Source organism: Sturnus vulgaris, chromosome 1, assembly GCF_052056855.1.
Source record: "Sturnus vulgaris isolate bStuVul1 chromosome 1, bStuVul1.hap1, whole genome shotgun sequence".
Taxonomy (NCBI): Eukaryota; Metazoa; Chordata; class Aves; order Passeriformes; family Sturnidae; genus Sturnus; species Sturnus vulgaris.
Genome location: NC_142243.1, coordinates 35,149,227 through 35,163,605, shown reverse-complemented (window position 1 = coordinate 35,163,605; position 14,379 = coordinate 35,149,227). Strand labels below are relative to the sequence as shown.

The 14,379-nt window shown below is 39.1% G+C and overlaps 1 protein-coding gene across 2 annotated transcripts in view; it reads right to left on the bottom strand.

Moving 5' to 3' along the window:
- Window positions 1-7,663: 7,663 nt before the first annotated feature.
- The window catches only part of GALNT15 (polypeptide N-acetylgalactosaminyltransferase 15), a 29,998-nt gene continuing 23,282 nt past the window's right edge, over window positions 7,664-14,379 (bottom strand). For both annotated transcript variants that reach the window (XM_014893849.2, XM_014893856.2), the window contains exons 9-11: window positions 13,315-13,416; window positions 12,407-12,547; window positions 7,664-11,486 (exon numbers count right to left, since the gene is read on the bottom strand). In XM_014893849.2, coding sequence (XP_014749335.2) covers window positions 11,340-11,486; window positions 12,407-12,547; window positions 13,315-13,416 — 390 coding nt within the window. In that variant the 3' untranslated portion in view covers window positions 7,664-11,339. The remainder of the gene's footprint in view (window positions 11,487-12,406; window positions 12,548-13,314; window positions 13,417-14,379) is intronic.

Here is a 14,379-nt window from a genome sequence, read left to right as displayed (position 1 = left end):
AGGACTGCTTGGTTATCTCCTGTGCTTACAAGATAGGAGATGATGTATATAAGATGCACACTGGAGGAATTTAATCTGCCCCCTTAAAAACACTCTGATTCTTGCAGATTCTTCGATCTCTTTTTTTTTTCCCGCTTGATTTTTTTCAAGCTTGGGATTTTTGAAGGAGAATTCAAATAAATCAGCAACTGAAGTGAATGCCAAACAACCACAGTTAAACTTTGTCAGTGTTTTAAACTAATAGACCCCCTTCTCAAGATATTGTGCCTAACAGGATTTGATTGCGCTTTCTGGTCCAGAGGATTTCTGTCAGTACCTCTGCCAAACGCACGGTCCCGCAGAGGGAGGATTTGATAGAGATCCAGGGTAAGTCAGCCTCTGCATTCAGAGACAGCGACTGCCAGCCCCACACAGGCTGCAGCGGGGCCACCCAAATGTCGAGTTTCCACTGAGGAAGGCCAAGTTCCCCATATTCTTTTTTATTTTTGCAACCGTAGCAGGGCTGTGTCCTTGGGTTCTTTCCATGCCAAATAAAGCGTCTGCACATTTTGTCTAGTTCATTTTTGTACGGCTGAGGCCTTTATAGCAGAGGCACCTGCAAAAATAGAAGTCTGAAGAAACAGATTCATTTCTGACAGGTTAACCAACCTGAGGAGTAAGAAATTATTGTGCTAGATCTATAAATACATTTGCAGCTTGCCTTGCAAGGGCAGCTTGTGAAAATTAAACTGGCTGGGAATATTCTGAGCCCTAGGCATAGAGCACCCTCTGAGACACAGCTAATATAAAATGCTCCGAGGCAGATCCTGCCATTCAGCACAGCCATATAAATCTGGAGTAACACAGGCTGCTTCAGGGATGTTACTTCAGATCCACTTCGTCCAACAGAAGAGCAGAATTCAAATGAATTACCCATGAAGAGAGAATAAAGAAGATGTGCAGTAAATAATACATTTCTGGGTTTTCTGCCCTTCATGACTCTCTCTCATAAATGTTTCAGCCTCAGTCTGATTGCTGTTTCACTATGTCAGCCAAAAAGCAGACAGAGCAAGTGCATTTCAGTGTTATTCACATCTGAGGCTGTTAACAGCTCAGGGAGAGGCAGAAGCACAGACAAAACCCTGCTTTCTAAGAGCATGGCATTGTCCTCACCTGAGCCATATTTGAAATGCCTCAAGACACATTGTATGACTGCTCTTGGTCAGATACAACTCACATTTTGTTCATTTTTTATCTCTTGCAGAACTGAAAAATAGGTAGGAGAGAGGGGGAGCAATTTTATATTCATAAAAATCAGTTTGGTCCCAGAGTGTCAATTGAAGCATTTCTGCATTCATGAAATGATTCATTTCATTCTGAAGAAGTCAATATGAAGACTCACAGTATTTCTCTCCCACCACACTATTCTGCCACCCAGGCTGGCACTTGACACCCATCTTGAGTAGTTCTGGTTCCTCCAAAACTTAATTTTTCAGGGGATGTTACTCAATGCATAATAAACCTTATTTTATCTTTTCTTTTTTTCCTTTATATTACAGTTGAATTATTTCTATTAATTTCCGTAATTCAGCAGCTATACAATCTCTATTACACCACCTTTCAGATGTAAGATACCTGATTAGAATTAGCCTCTGTCACCATAAGGTGACCTTGCTTCATGAGGTCAGGCTGTGATCCCCACCACTGGATGCACCTGAACACTCACTCCCCTGCTGTGTTACACATGTTCTTGATGTTCCTGGGCAGTTGTCCTGTGGAAGCCCATGGGAAAGTTTTGTGTGAACACAGGCTTTCCCAGGAGCTGGCCTGGGAGCCGAGGTTTTCCCAGGAATAAATAAAGGCACCTGCTACTGTTTACAGAGTGTGTATTTTGAGAGCTCTGTTGTTTATAATGAAAACATCCGTGCAAGAAGTGCTGCTCTCTCTAACCAATGAGCTATATTGTATCCTTGGAGTAGCATTCATGTATATTTAAAGAGTGTGTGTTAGAATAAACTTTGTCTCCTTCCTATCCTGAAGGATGACCGTGTTGCTGTGTGGTTTATTATGGCCATTCCAAGGGTTAATACTCTAACTAACAGCGACAATTGCCCAGCACTGACTCGGGAGCAAAACACCCTGGTGAGATTGGAGGAGCTATATCCACACCTGGAACTACATCCACACCTGAAATAGCCTTTTCAGAAAATCTGAAACTACTCCATTTTATTAGTCTGCTTTCTTACTGAGTTGACTGTCTTATTTTAAACTTCTCAAATGTGTTTTATCAATATGAAATACTGTTTATTTTTGTTCATTCTTGCACTTTCCAGATCTTTACCGTGCAGATTCTTTCTGGCATTTCCCCCCAGATGCAGCATATTGTAATTCATTGCTTATGACTGCCAAAAAGTGACCATTCCAAGACTGTCCACAGTAAATGAGATGAGCCTATTAAAATAGGGCAGGGACAAAACCTCAGTTACAGATTTGTGCATCTTTCTGACTCGTCCAGCCAGAAAAGAAGAAATCTTGGTCTCAGTAGAACAAATGACCACCTGCACATTCTCATTGTCTGAGAAATACCTCTCCATCTTGTCAATTCTGCTGGTACTTGCACTCCTGTGTTCTCCATTAAGACTGTCTTTCTATTGCCAAAACCAAGAAAAGAAAGGATATGGCTCTCCTGTGTTCTTGATGACTGTAGATTTTTTCCACATTTTATTTTTACTAATAAAATTAATTTTTATTTATTTTTACTAATTTTGCTATTTATTTTTCAGGTATGTTTAAAATATTTTTAATAATAGAGTTGCACTCTATTATGAGACCTAGTGTAGGAGCAGGTATAAATTGTTCTTGCCCTTTTTTGCAGCTTAATATTCTTTTCTGTTTAGAGAGACAAATCCTAGGTCCACAAAGGTGAGTGGTTTAAACAGTACTGGCACAGCTGCAATGATCTGGCAAAGGGATGCAGACAAAAGCCAACATTTTTTTGTTGTCGAGAGTCAAAATGTGAGTTATCTGGAGGGACAGGTTTTCATAGTGTGCAGTACATTTCCAATGTTTATCAGTCTTCCTACTGAGCAGAAAATTTGTGCTTTTACCTGTCATCCAAAGTCACCTTGAAAGCCCATAATGAAATATCAATAATTGAGGGTAGCTGTTTGCTAAAAAGATTACTGACAGGCATGAAATAACAGTCACCAGTAGCTATGCCTGTATTTTATGTCTTGGACATTTTCCTAGCAGACTTCAGTATTTCATTGAGTTAGGCAGTAGGAGTCCTGGATTTGGACACTTATGCACAGAAAAATAGTAGGATGTTTTTCGGGGTGCTGGAGGGGAGAAAGTGGAGCTTTTTTTTTTAATCAGTGTACCATGATGTTCCTTGTTAGCACAAAAGCATAATTCCCTTCACAAGTGGAGAGGTCTGTTTAAGTTTATTCATTTTGCAGTATGCTGTATATAAAGAGAAAGAAGATGAGATAATTCTTCCTGGAGAAAATCCAGAATTTTAATTAAATGGTATTTTCACATTCATTTCTTACTGGCTGGAGTTCATGGCCTTACTGGCCATACCTGCTTTCATGTTAAGAGCTTTCCAGATGGCCTTCTCTACAAATACCTTTTTTTTCTGCCACTAGAGGTCCTAAAAACAATAGCAAATGGAGACAAACATACCTATTAATTTGGGACTAGAAAATTTTCACAAGCTGGACTTAAGTGTCTGGTCCCTGAAACCCTCAGTGTGGGGGACAGCATGTGTTAGTGTTAATTTTAGGCAGACTGAAGGAAAGGCATCAGAATTGGACCCAAAAGATTAGAAGTCACATTTCTGTACCTTGGCATGTTGTCTTTAAATCCAGTGTGCTCAAAAATCACCAAGTTTCCCAAATTCATGAGGTCACTTTATGAGGTGGAGTCTTTCAGATAGCACATCATGGCTATAGACATCTACATCTCCTTTTTTTAGGCTTCTTGCCTTTTGATTCATGTTTTTATGCTTTTCACTCCAATACAGTAACTAATTCAAAGTAAAAATGAAGGATGTTTGGACATTCTTATGTAAGCTGTTTCTGCCAATAGCTGTGACTTTATTTAAATCAACACATCATCAACATGAACTGCATAAAATCTGACACTGTTATAGAGGCCTAGGACTGAGAATAAAGGCACAATTAAAAAAAAAAAAAAACAAACTTCAAAACCCTTTCTGCAATTCATTGCTACTAAACACAACAGCATCTACTGGTAAACGAGGTGGCCTAACTTTGAACTCCAATCAGAGATTGTCAATTGTTTGTTTTATGTACCTGGTTCAATTCTGCCACTGAGGTTGACAGTCATTTCCTGAGCCATCCTCATTCTCATTTTCACTGCTCCCACTGGCAGAAGCAAACATATTCAGTTCATTTTCACTGCTCCCACTTGAGGAAGCAAATATATTCAGTTCTACACACGAAAATGTAAAAAAGCCTTTCCCTGTCAGGCATGTCATTAGGAACCAAGACTTGCAACATAAACCTGAGGCATCTGTTGTTTTAGTAGCCCAGCTGGGTTGTTCTGCAGTGCTCCAGTGCCATGGAAATAAATGGATGGAGGTACTTGGGAACTGGGAAATTGGGAAATTCTCCTTTTCCCATTTGCCTCTTTATTCTTTCTCTCTGTTAAAAACTGAATATTGATTTTTCTCATTTTGCTGAATCTGCAGTCTTTGCTGGCATGTAATTGTTGTAGACTCATTTACAAGTGATAGTAGTAAAAATTCAGAAAAACTATTTTAAATCAAAATTTGCCAGCGCACTGAAAGCAAGACGGCCCAGAGGAAAAGGTTCTTTCTTATGATGGGTGACAAAGAAGCAGAGCCCAGCACCTTGCCTTGGGCAGCCTGGCCTGGAGACCTCTCTCATCACGGCCTTTGTGAGCAGCCCAGCTCTATCCCAGAGAGCAAAGGAAATGGTGGGTCTTGTTCCATGCTGAAACCAAATTCAGAAACCTTGGAAACTCCTCAAAATGGAATCACCACTATCTGCCAAGTCTGAGCATTGTGTTACGTCTAATCTTGAATGAAACTGCCAAAATTGCATATTTTATAGGAAAGATAGACATCTTGTAATTAGCAAATTATGGTCTCATTGTTCTTATTTTGCTTATCAAGTTATTTTCCAGTGTCAAGACCTATTTTGTTTCCTTTCCTCTCATCACTGATTTAAGAGTTGTTCTTGGCACTAGAGAATCTTAAGAGTTCTGTCACGGGCTGCACACAGAAGGTTGTTCCAACAGCAGGAGCTGGAGTCGAAACTGCAAAGCTCAAAGTTATTTCCTTAGCGTCAGCAGCAGGCTCTGTTCCTGGGCTTGTGCGTGCACAATCCATGCAGACACCACAGACTGACTGCAGGTTGCTGCACTAGGAAATTAATGTTTCCTTTGCTTCTGCAAGCAAAGGAATCCACAGCAAACTGCCCTGAAGAAGGGACTCTTGCCACCATCTGGGAGCTTGCTGTGGCAGCCAGGGATCCATCAGCTGGACTGCATGGGCTCAGGGAGCATCAGTGCTCAGCCAGACTAAGTGTATTTTTTGACTGATTTGTAAGTGAAGGCAGCTCTTGGCACCACAGATGATAAGTTTTTGATGAGTATGACACACAAACTAGCTAAGACAACAGAAAGCCAGGGCTTTATAAGACAACTTGTCCAGTGTGAAATTTACTGCAAGACTTATTTTTTAATTGACATGATTAATTCTATGTGTCTGCCCACTTGAAATATTTTGATTATTAAATTCTGTTGACTGCTTGGCTCTTGATTTCTAAGCAGGCAAAATGTGTGCTAATAAGAAGGAAAGCAAAAGAAGACAATAGTAATGCAATGACGTGTTGTCTCTGTAGGACATGTTTGCGTCAAACATTTTGATTTGGCTATAACTTTTGACCATTTTTTGTTTGTTCAGTAATCCCAAACTAGATGTGTAAAGCGTGATTGACAGAAGCAGCCTCCCAAGGGCTTGTACTCAGGTATAAATATCTGATGTTCTCCATCTTGAACTCCCGATACATCAAAGTACCAGTTGATTTTCTTTCAGAGCTGCAATTAAATTTTTTCTGTAATTATCACGTCAAGTGATGAAAAAGAGACTGTAAAAAAATCAGTTTTCACCTACTAGCATAAGAAGTGAATAAAAATACATGAAAAATACAATACTAAGGGATGTAATCCTTTAAAGCTCATTTATGCCTATAATAATGTAAGTGACATTATTAGATTATTTTTTATCAGTCTGTAAGACTGAGGGACTAATAAATGCAGGAGCAATCTTTTGAATAATTGCACAAAATAGATTAGATATTTTAAATTTTATATTATGCATATTTTAAAAAGTTGATTACTTTCACCTTTTTCTCAATTCGTAATACAAAATTACCATTGGTGTAAATAAATATCACAATAGTATTACCAAAGGTCATGGACTCTAAGAAAGGTCACCATTCATCTACTTAGAAACTGAGTAATGCATTCAGCTCTCAGGCTGGTCTGTCTGTAACTTAGGTTCAAGCTAAGAAGAACCTTGCAAACAATCCTGGCAAACCAGTACCTGTTCTGTGTTGTGAGAATTCTTCTGCAGTTTTCCAGCCTACTCAGCAGAAAGATACAGAAGATTTATTATTAATATTAGAGTTAACATCTTCAAAATATTATAGAGACACTTCTGAAAATTTGAATTTTTATTCCTTTGGGACCAGATCATGCTTTAACACAGCATCCTACAAAGTGGTGTCTCTCAGTCTGTGAACAAAGCTGTCTTGGAAAAGTACACTGTTGGATTTAACTCATTTGAGGAAACTGCAGATGGTGGTAAGTTTGTTCTTGGCTGTCATCTCTGTGCCTACAGCCAGACCTTGGGGGAATTGGAAGAGCTGGGCACTGGGGTTGGGCTCCTGGAAGGGATTTTAGCCCTGGGTACCCTTCGGGATTATTTTCCTTCCACTTAACTCCAGTTTAACATTTATACATGACATCTAAATTAAGCATCAAGAACCCCTCTCTAATCAGTAGAGAAAGCAAGCATTTCTAGATAGTGATTTACCCATAGTGGTAAAATACTTGCCTTTGGTTAGCTCTGGAAATGTTCTCTGCTCACCAGTAGAAGAAACTTAGACCACTACCTTAGTTGTGACTACTGTTCAGGTGGCCCCAGTTAACAGAGGTGAATCCTGTCCCATGTGTCTAAAGCATAATCATCCTCAAGTGTGATAGCTAATTAAAAAAAATAAATTAGCAGCTAGAAAGATAGCAAAACCACTATGACTGCTATCTCAAGTCATATAGCCAGATTGTTTTTCTGAAACATCCTTCCAAACCACCTGGTGAATAAGCAGCTGTGAACTTCCTGAAGGGTGTGCTGGAGTCCACGCTTTCCAGGGACTCTGTGTTTGGAGTTCTTATTCAGACCTTTCCAATGAAACCAATGGGAATTATGGCAAAGGACTGCAAAATCAACCCCCCTCTAAGATGCTGACAGGGGCAAGTCCTGTATATTTCTGTAAGACTGTCAGGTGATGGCTGAATGAGGGTATTGCCACTCACTGGATACTTTCTGACTGGGTTTTTTGTAGACCAGCTCTGCTGCAGCATGAGAAAAACAAGGTATTAACAAATCATAAAACAATGAAGGAAATAAAAATATGTTTGTCTGTGCACTGATACACTTTATTCAGGGCAGACACGTGCAGTTTGCATTGCTTAAAAACATGAGCTTAAAAACATGTTACCTATTTGCAAAACATTCCTCTTTTACTCTCTTCCAATATATTTGCAGTTTGAATCAAACTGCTAGAGATAAAATGAGATACAAAGTAAGAATCTGAAAATTCTCACCCACATGTCACCTTCCAGCTGTTATGGAAACCTAGGCTGTTACTGTTCTTGTCTAGGAAGCCTGAATATAGCTCCATTCTTTACTGGGGATATCAGAAATGGAAGCTATTGCATTTTAATCAGCAGACAGTATTACAGCTCAATGAACATATTCAAGGCAGGACCTGGAGGCACTTACATGTGGACTGAGAGATACCCTCAACATTTCTTTGCTACAGGATTTAGCATGAAGGTTGATAAACCTTCCTTCCCTGTTTAGACTTCAGGTTAACACATGGAGAGAAATGCTGCCATTGTTTCTCTGTGCCAGTGATGGCACCTCACCTAACAGGACAAACCCCAGCCAGCACCAACTGCATCGACTGGGGCTCAGTTTAAAAGTACTTTGAGTAATATTCCACGTCTTTATTTTCTTCCATTTGCCATGATCTGGGAGAGGAATAAACTAGGCTGTTTAGTAAGTGCTGTCAACTAAAAGGTGGCCTGTTCTTGAATCTAACCTTTTAGCTCAGCTTCATGGGTGGGTTTGGCTCAAAGCACTCACTGTGCCTGAGTTGCAGAATTCAAAGAAACAGGTGGAGTTATAAGATATTTATTTGTGTTATGCTGGAATTCCTTTGCTCTTGCCTGAGGCTCTGCTTTGGAGGCCTTCAGAGTTTAAACTGCTTCATTCTTGCATGAAACATTTTGTCCTTACGTTTCTCTCCTGTCACAGGAATGAGTGGAACCTCAAATATTGACCTTGTCTAAATAGAGAACTGAAAGTAATTCCATGTTTTGTGATGCTCAAAGCATCATTGTCTGCTAGTATTGCATGAAAGATGGGTAAAAATGAGGAAAACATAGCAGCATGCTTAGCCACCACTCTTTGTTGAGCCCAGTTCCACGAGAAGAATTTAGCTGATGAATGTAACCACAGGGGCAAAGTCTAAATGACCACAATGAGGAAACAGTATTGGTACAACCAACCAATCCATTTTAAAGCCATATAGGAAGGAAAATAGGAAAAACAGAGATAGATGCTTTCCCTTCGTTTTGGTTTTTTTTTTTTTTTTTTTAATTTGTGCTTAATAAGTTATGTTTATACTAGAGGGAAGTGTGCTCCACAATCCATATTCCCTTCTGGCCCATACTCTGGAATTTAGTTTCCTTGGAAACCAAACACACATTTACTCTGTTACTAAGTGAAACAAGTGAATTAACAATTATTTTCTAAATGGTACTGCACCATCGATCTTCATTTTATTTTTCAAACAGGTATTAGGTTACATATTTTTCTATTGTACACATATCTACAGCAAACCTTATTTTCCAGGTTTTTACTACTATGTTAAAAAGTAGTATAAATGAAGATGTCTATGTCTCCGAAATTCCAAACATTTCCTCTCTAAACCAAAAATATTTTCATTCTTCTTTGTGATAAATATCACTTGTGGTCAATTACCATATTTGTATACACATTTTTTAAACATTTACCTAAATTCTGAAGGAATTATATTCCCAGTGTACTGTCCAAAATATAATAAATAGTACATAATTTAAAAATCTGGCATACTCATAATTTAAAATAAAGTAATCACACGTCATTAAAACAGCATTTTACTCTTTTATGCAATTTTAAAAATTGTCTGTTCTCACCCTAGATTTGGGCAATGGTCAGGGATCACTTGGTGTTCTGGAAGAGGTTGCTATCATCATCTTAGCTGAAAATTAAAGCATTTTCCAGAATGTCACAAGAAATTTTAAATGACACAGCAGAAATAGTAATAGATTCTGATGCTGTCAAAGAAAGCCTAAGTGGTAATCAAGAGGATTGGAGTGATGCCTGAACACTGTGGAATCTGTAGCACTCAAAGTAGACAGAGAGTTAGACACTGTGAGATGTTTTGGACAACACAACAGAGAATACTCTTCGTGTCCTCCTTTGTAACCAATTTTATATGCTTGATACCAATTTATTATGATTTACTGAGAGCAGGTGACTGGAAGGCTCTTAGCAGAATAATCTGTTATTCCTTCCTTTCTCTAAAGTTTAAACAATGTGCTGTACATTTAAAAAAAACCACACAAATTTCTGTCCTTTGAAAAGAATTCAAAAACTAAGTGAGTTTCATTAATGATGCCCTTCCCCTTTAATATGTACGTAGGATTATGATTGATTTAGACTATAAATCAGATGTGTTGATGCGGGGAGGACTCCCAAATCTTTGTTCTTCTGTCTTAGCAGGCTCTTGGAAAATGTCATCATTATTGACTTTATCTTCAAAAAGGAAGGTACCTTAATGAGATACTGAAGTGGAAGTTTGCTTTGCTAAGTTCATACTGTGTGAGACCATTCTTGTTACTTAACCTCATCTCTCATTCACTCCTTTGAAAGACAGCAGGTCAGCAGCAATGCAGGCTCTACAGAAGATGCTTCTTTAGAAAATTTGGTCTTCTCAGGATCATCTTGAAGACCCACGGCAGCAAGAATATACACAATCTTGGCTAAAACTGACATCTTGAAAGACTTAACTCAGGCTGCAAGCAAATGGAAGCAAACCAGTATTTCCTTCCTAGGTAGCCACTATTGAAACTGGCTGTTTCCCTTCACTTGTTGTTTTCAGCCAGCACTTCTGTTACTATAATAATAATAGTATTAATAATATAATAGTAAGCTCATCCCATGGCTTTACAAGAGCAAATGGATGCCGCCGATTCTTTCTATTCCCAAATAAGCAGAGACGTTGTTACCCTCCTTACTACCACAAAAGTTTCCTGAGGAGCTGTCCTTAAATATAATTAAAACAACAAAAAAAGTTGTTAATATTTCAGTTTCATTCTCCCATCCATGTTAGACTGTGGACAAGGATTTAAGGAAGGGTGTGCCAAACACTAAGGACTGTTAATAGTCCAAGTCAATCAGAGCATTTAGTGCCTAATTAAATGTTAATTTATGCTCTGTGTAATCTCCCAGAGAGTATAAATTTGGCTCAGTCTAATTGGAAAACAAAATTTTTGCAATTACACGTGGAAACATCTATTACTTTTATACATACAAAACCTACTTTGTTTTATATGAGTCGAGGGCACTGTAAAGAAAGGCTGAACTCCTGTCCTGGTTTGGCTGGCTTCCTCTTAGTTTCAAAAATCTCACTTTTTTCCCTGTATCCTCAAAAGTCACAGCATATACTGAAGACAAGCTGTCTGGCAGCCAATTATCCATGTTTCCTTCAAAGAGCAAACTTAACTGTCTTCTGCAATAGCAGAGTTGAGAGTTGATTCTCACAATCTCTCTATTCCCTGCTTCACAGAATAAATAGAAATTTTAGCTAGAGCTGGATTAACCAGGAGCCGGGTTTTTAAACAAGAGATATTCCTGACTTCCCTGCATGCTACAGCAAACACAAACATCTTTCTTGTCCTTGCAGGAAATGCATCTTAAATCCCAAGCAGAAGTAATGTTAAACTTTGGAGACTTGACCTCTGCAGAGACCTGTCAGTCACCTCTGACGTAGCCCATGGGAGCGTTCAAATTGCCACACCTGATTCGCGTTCTGGTTACATGCATACAGAAACAAGTCCTTCTCATCTTCACTCTTTGCTGCCTCTATGCATTTACCAGAAAGGACATGGACAATCATTCCATTCTACAAGATGAGAGAAGAAGGGAAAGAAAGAAAGAACAAATTAAAAGTAAGGGATTTCCAGTAAAAGCTAGGCCATGTTTCAGAAAATGTATATGCAATATATCACCAGTAATAACTGGTTGTTCAAATTTTTTTTAAGCAATGCCCCAAACACAATGACTGGATTTAGCTTTGTGCCCAAAGCATGGTGAATATTCATAGTTCCTTCTGAAGCTAACATGAGTGGTAGGTGTAGAGTTCTTTTCCACCACTGTTTTTTTCCTATGGCTACAGGCTGTCATCAGCCCCAACCTCAGTACTACAGGCCATGACCAAATTACAATAGGACTGTTCCAGAGGACTGCTGCATCCCTACAACTACAGTAACTGTTATTTTTCCCGGCTGTCCCAGAGCAAGACATTTTTCAGTCTTGTTGAGGAGTTCCTGCTCTGCTGGGTAAAATTCACTGAAAAACAATGAATTCCTCTAATAGGAAGTTTGCTCTTTTCTTACAATGCAGGAGAAAATTTAATTTTTCCCATTAAAAGCTCCACAAAGGGCTCTCATTTGGGAGGGGTCACAATTTCCAAACCTTTCCTCAATCTGAAAGAAATGGGAAAGGATTTGCCCTGCTCTTATTTTCACAATCACTGATTCTAATTCTATTCATATAAGGCCAGTAAAACAAATAGTAAAACAAAGACATAGGATTTTAGCTAGGATTTCATTTCTGTAGTTTGTATTTCTAAACCAGTTTTTTTTAATATAAACAGTGTTAGTGGGCAAGAGACATCCCAGTTTTTCTCAGTTAAAAAGGTACAGAAGTGAAATTTGCTCTTCAGGTACCTCCTCCCTTCTTCACACAAATCCTGAAATCACCCAGTGATCCCACAGTCACCATCAGCTGCCTTTCCCCCATGGCAGAGCCACTACTACTGACCTCCTGGACATCCCAGTGCTGGGTGCTGTTGTGTGTCTCCTTTGTACAGTTTTGAGGGATGACCTTCCCGTGTCTGACATCAAAGCAAAGCAGCGGAGCAGAACCAAGCCAGATTTCCTTCATGCTGTTGTATTCAAAGCGCTGGGAAAGGGAGGGTTTGTTTGAACAATGATGGATGGACAGCCCAGTTCATTTTTAAATGCTAATTCTAAAGACAATTTCCTGTACATGTTTGTTAAGATGCAACCCAAACATGAGGGACAGAGACCCAACAGCCTTGACCCTTCAAAGCAGTCCCCCTTGCTAACTAATTCTGGCATAACTATTTACCTAAGGAAGGGCTTTGTGAACTATGATAATGTGTAACATAAACCCACCCTATCGTAAAATTTTCCAGTTTAATAAATATTTGAACAGAAGGGTGTTTCTGACAGTGTCTTCACATGCTGCAGTTTGAAATGTGCCTGCAGCTCAACCTGAGCTAGACCAATGCCAGCTAGGGAGTCTAAATGAATTTACCTCCCACCTTAGACTGTAGTTTAGGCATTAATCTTCAGATTTAGTCACTAATGGGGACTCCCTCCAAATATTCTGGAACTCTTCTGTATTTTTTACTCACAAGCTTTCTGTTCCCCAGACACTACCAAATATACTAAACAAATAAGCACTTAATAATGTCTTCTGGAGCAAAGGGTGGGTGTCTGCCACAGTGACACAGGGGACATTGGCATTTTTTGAGTGGCACTCAGCTGTGGAAGAGTGGGCATCGTTGTCTTAGCACATGCTAATTTTGAACATGCCAGTATTTCCACTAGTGTCAACCCAGCCCACTTACATGTTGGAGTGCCTGTCTTCTGCACTGCTCCCTAGACCTGACACAGTGCCTATATACTCAAAGTATACATTACCTGAGTGAGACTGTCACTGCAAGGGGAGAGTTCAATAGAGCCTTCTGCAGTAGCTCTTCCAGGCCTATAATCTGCACAGAAGCCAACACCAGTATTGTAAAGCTGTAAGTAAAGGTTTATACTGAAATGAATTACCATTGGATATAAACAAAATATCCTTCAGCTAACATTTTGTGATTGTATCCCTTTATGATATATGATTTTGTTCATAAATCAGGCACTATTTTTTTCTTTCAGACTTGATCTTGCATACTGATCTTGCAAACTAATGTGGTATAAAAGGCAGAGTTTCACCAAGGGTCAGTGTTACCCAGTGAGTGTTGTTTAAATTAGAGAGATCCTGGGTTTAACTATTATGATAACTAAAAGAAAGGTATCAAAATGTTTATGCTAGTGGAAAATTGCACTTCAACGGGACACTACAGTCAGAAAAAACACAAGATATTCCAGAAGAAAAGAAACATGAAAATTCCTGTGATCCACACTCAGTTCTTACACTCTTTGCAAGCTAACCTTAAAAATAAAGAGCACATAAAATAGTAAAAGGACACAGTAAAATCTGGCTAAAGATAGCTGAGTGTTAATGAGTAGACCTTGTTGCCTTGTTAGAAGGAACTCCCTTCCAGTAAGGCTGCTGGGAATAAATTAATATTTAATGAATATTTAATGAATTATAATTATCAACTATGTGTTAAAAAAACCCCCAGATATTAAGAATATTTTGTCCTGTACACAGTCAGCCAGGGAACTGCTATTGCTATGACTTCTGTCCTTTGGGAAGTGCAGGACTGAATAAATGCTTTTTTTTCTCGTTGTGCACATGGGTCAGCACAGAGGTATCTTGGCTGCTGTCCCTTCTGCCATCTGCATGAGGCAACACAGTTCTTTTCCTTTACTAATGGCACCTGAAGAACCTAAGGTTAGGATCCTCTGAGCTGTGACACTGAACTGAGTCAGACACTCTGAGTTTAGTTCCTGGCTGGTTTTCAACATTTGTGTGAGAATTTGGGCCAGCTCTTTGTCTCTTTCTTTCTCCCCCCACTCTGGTTGCATTGCCTGTTTGGA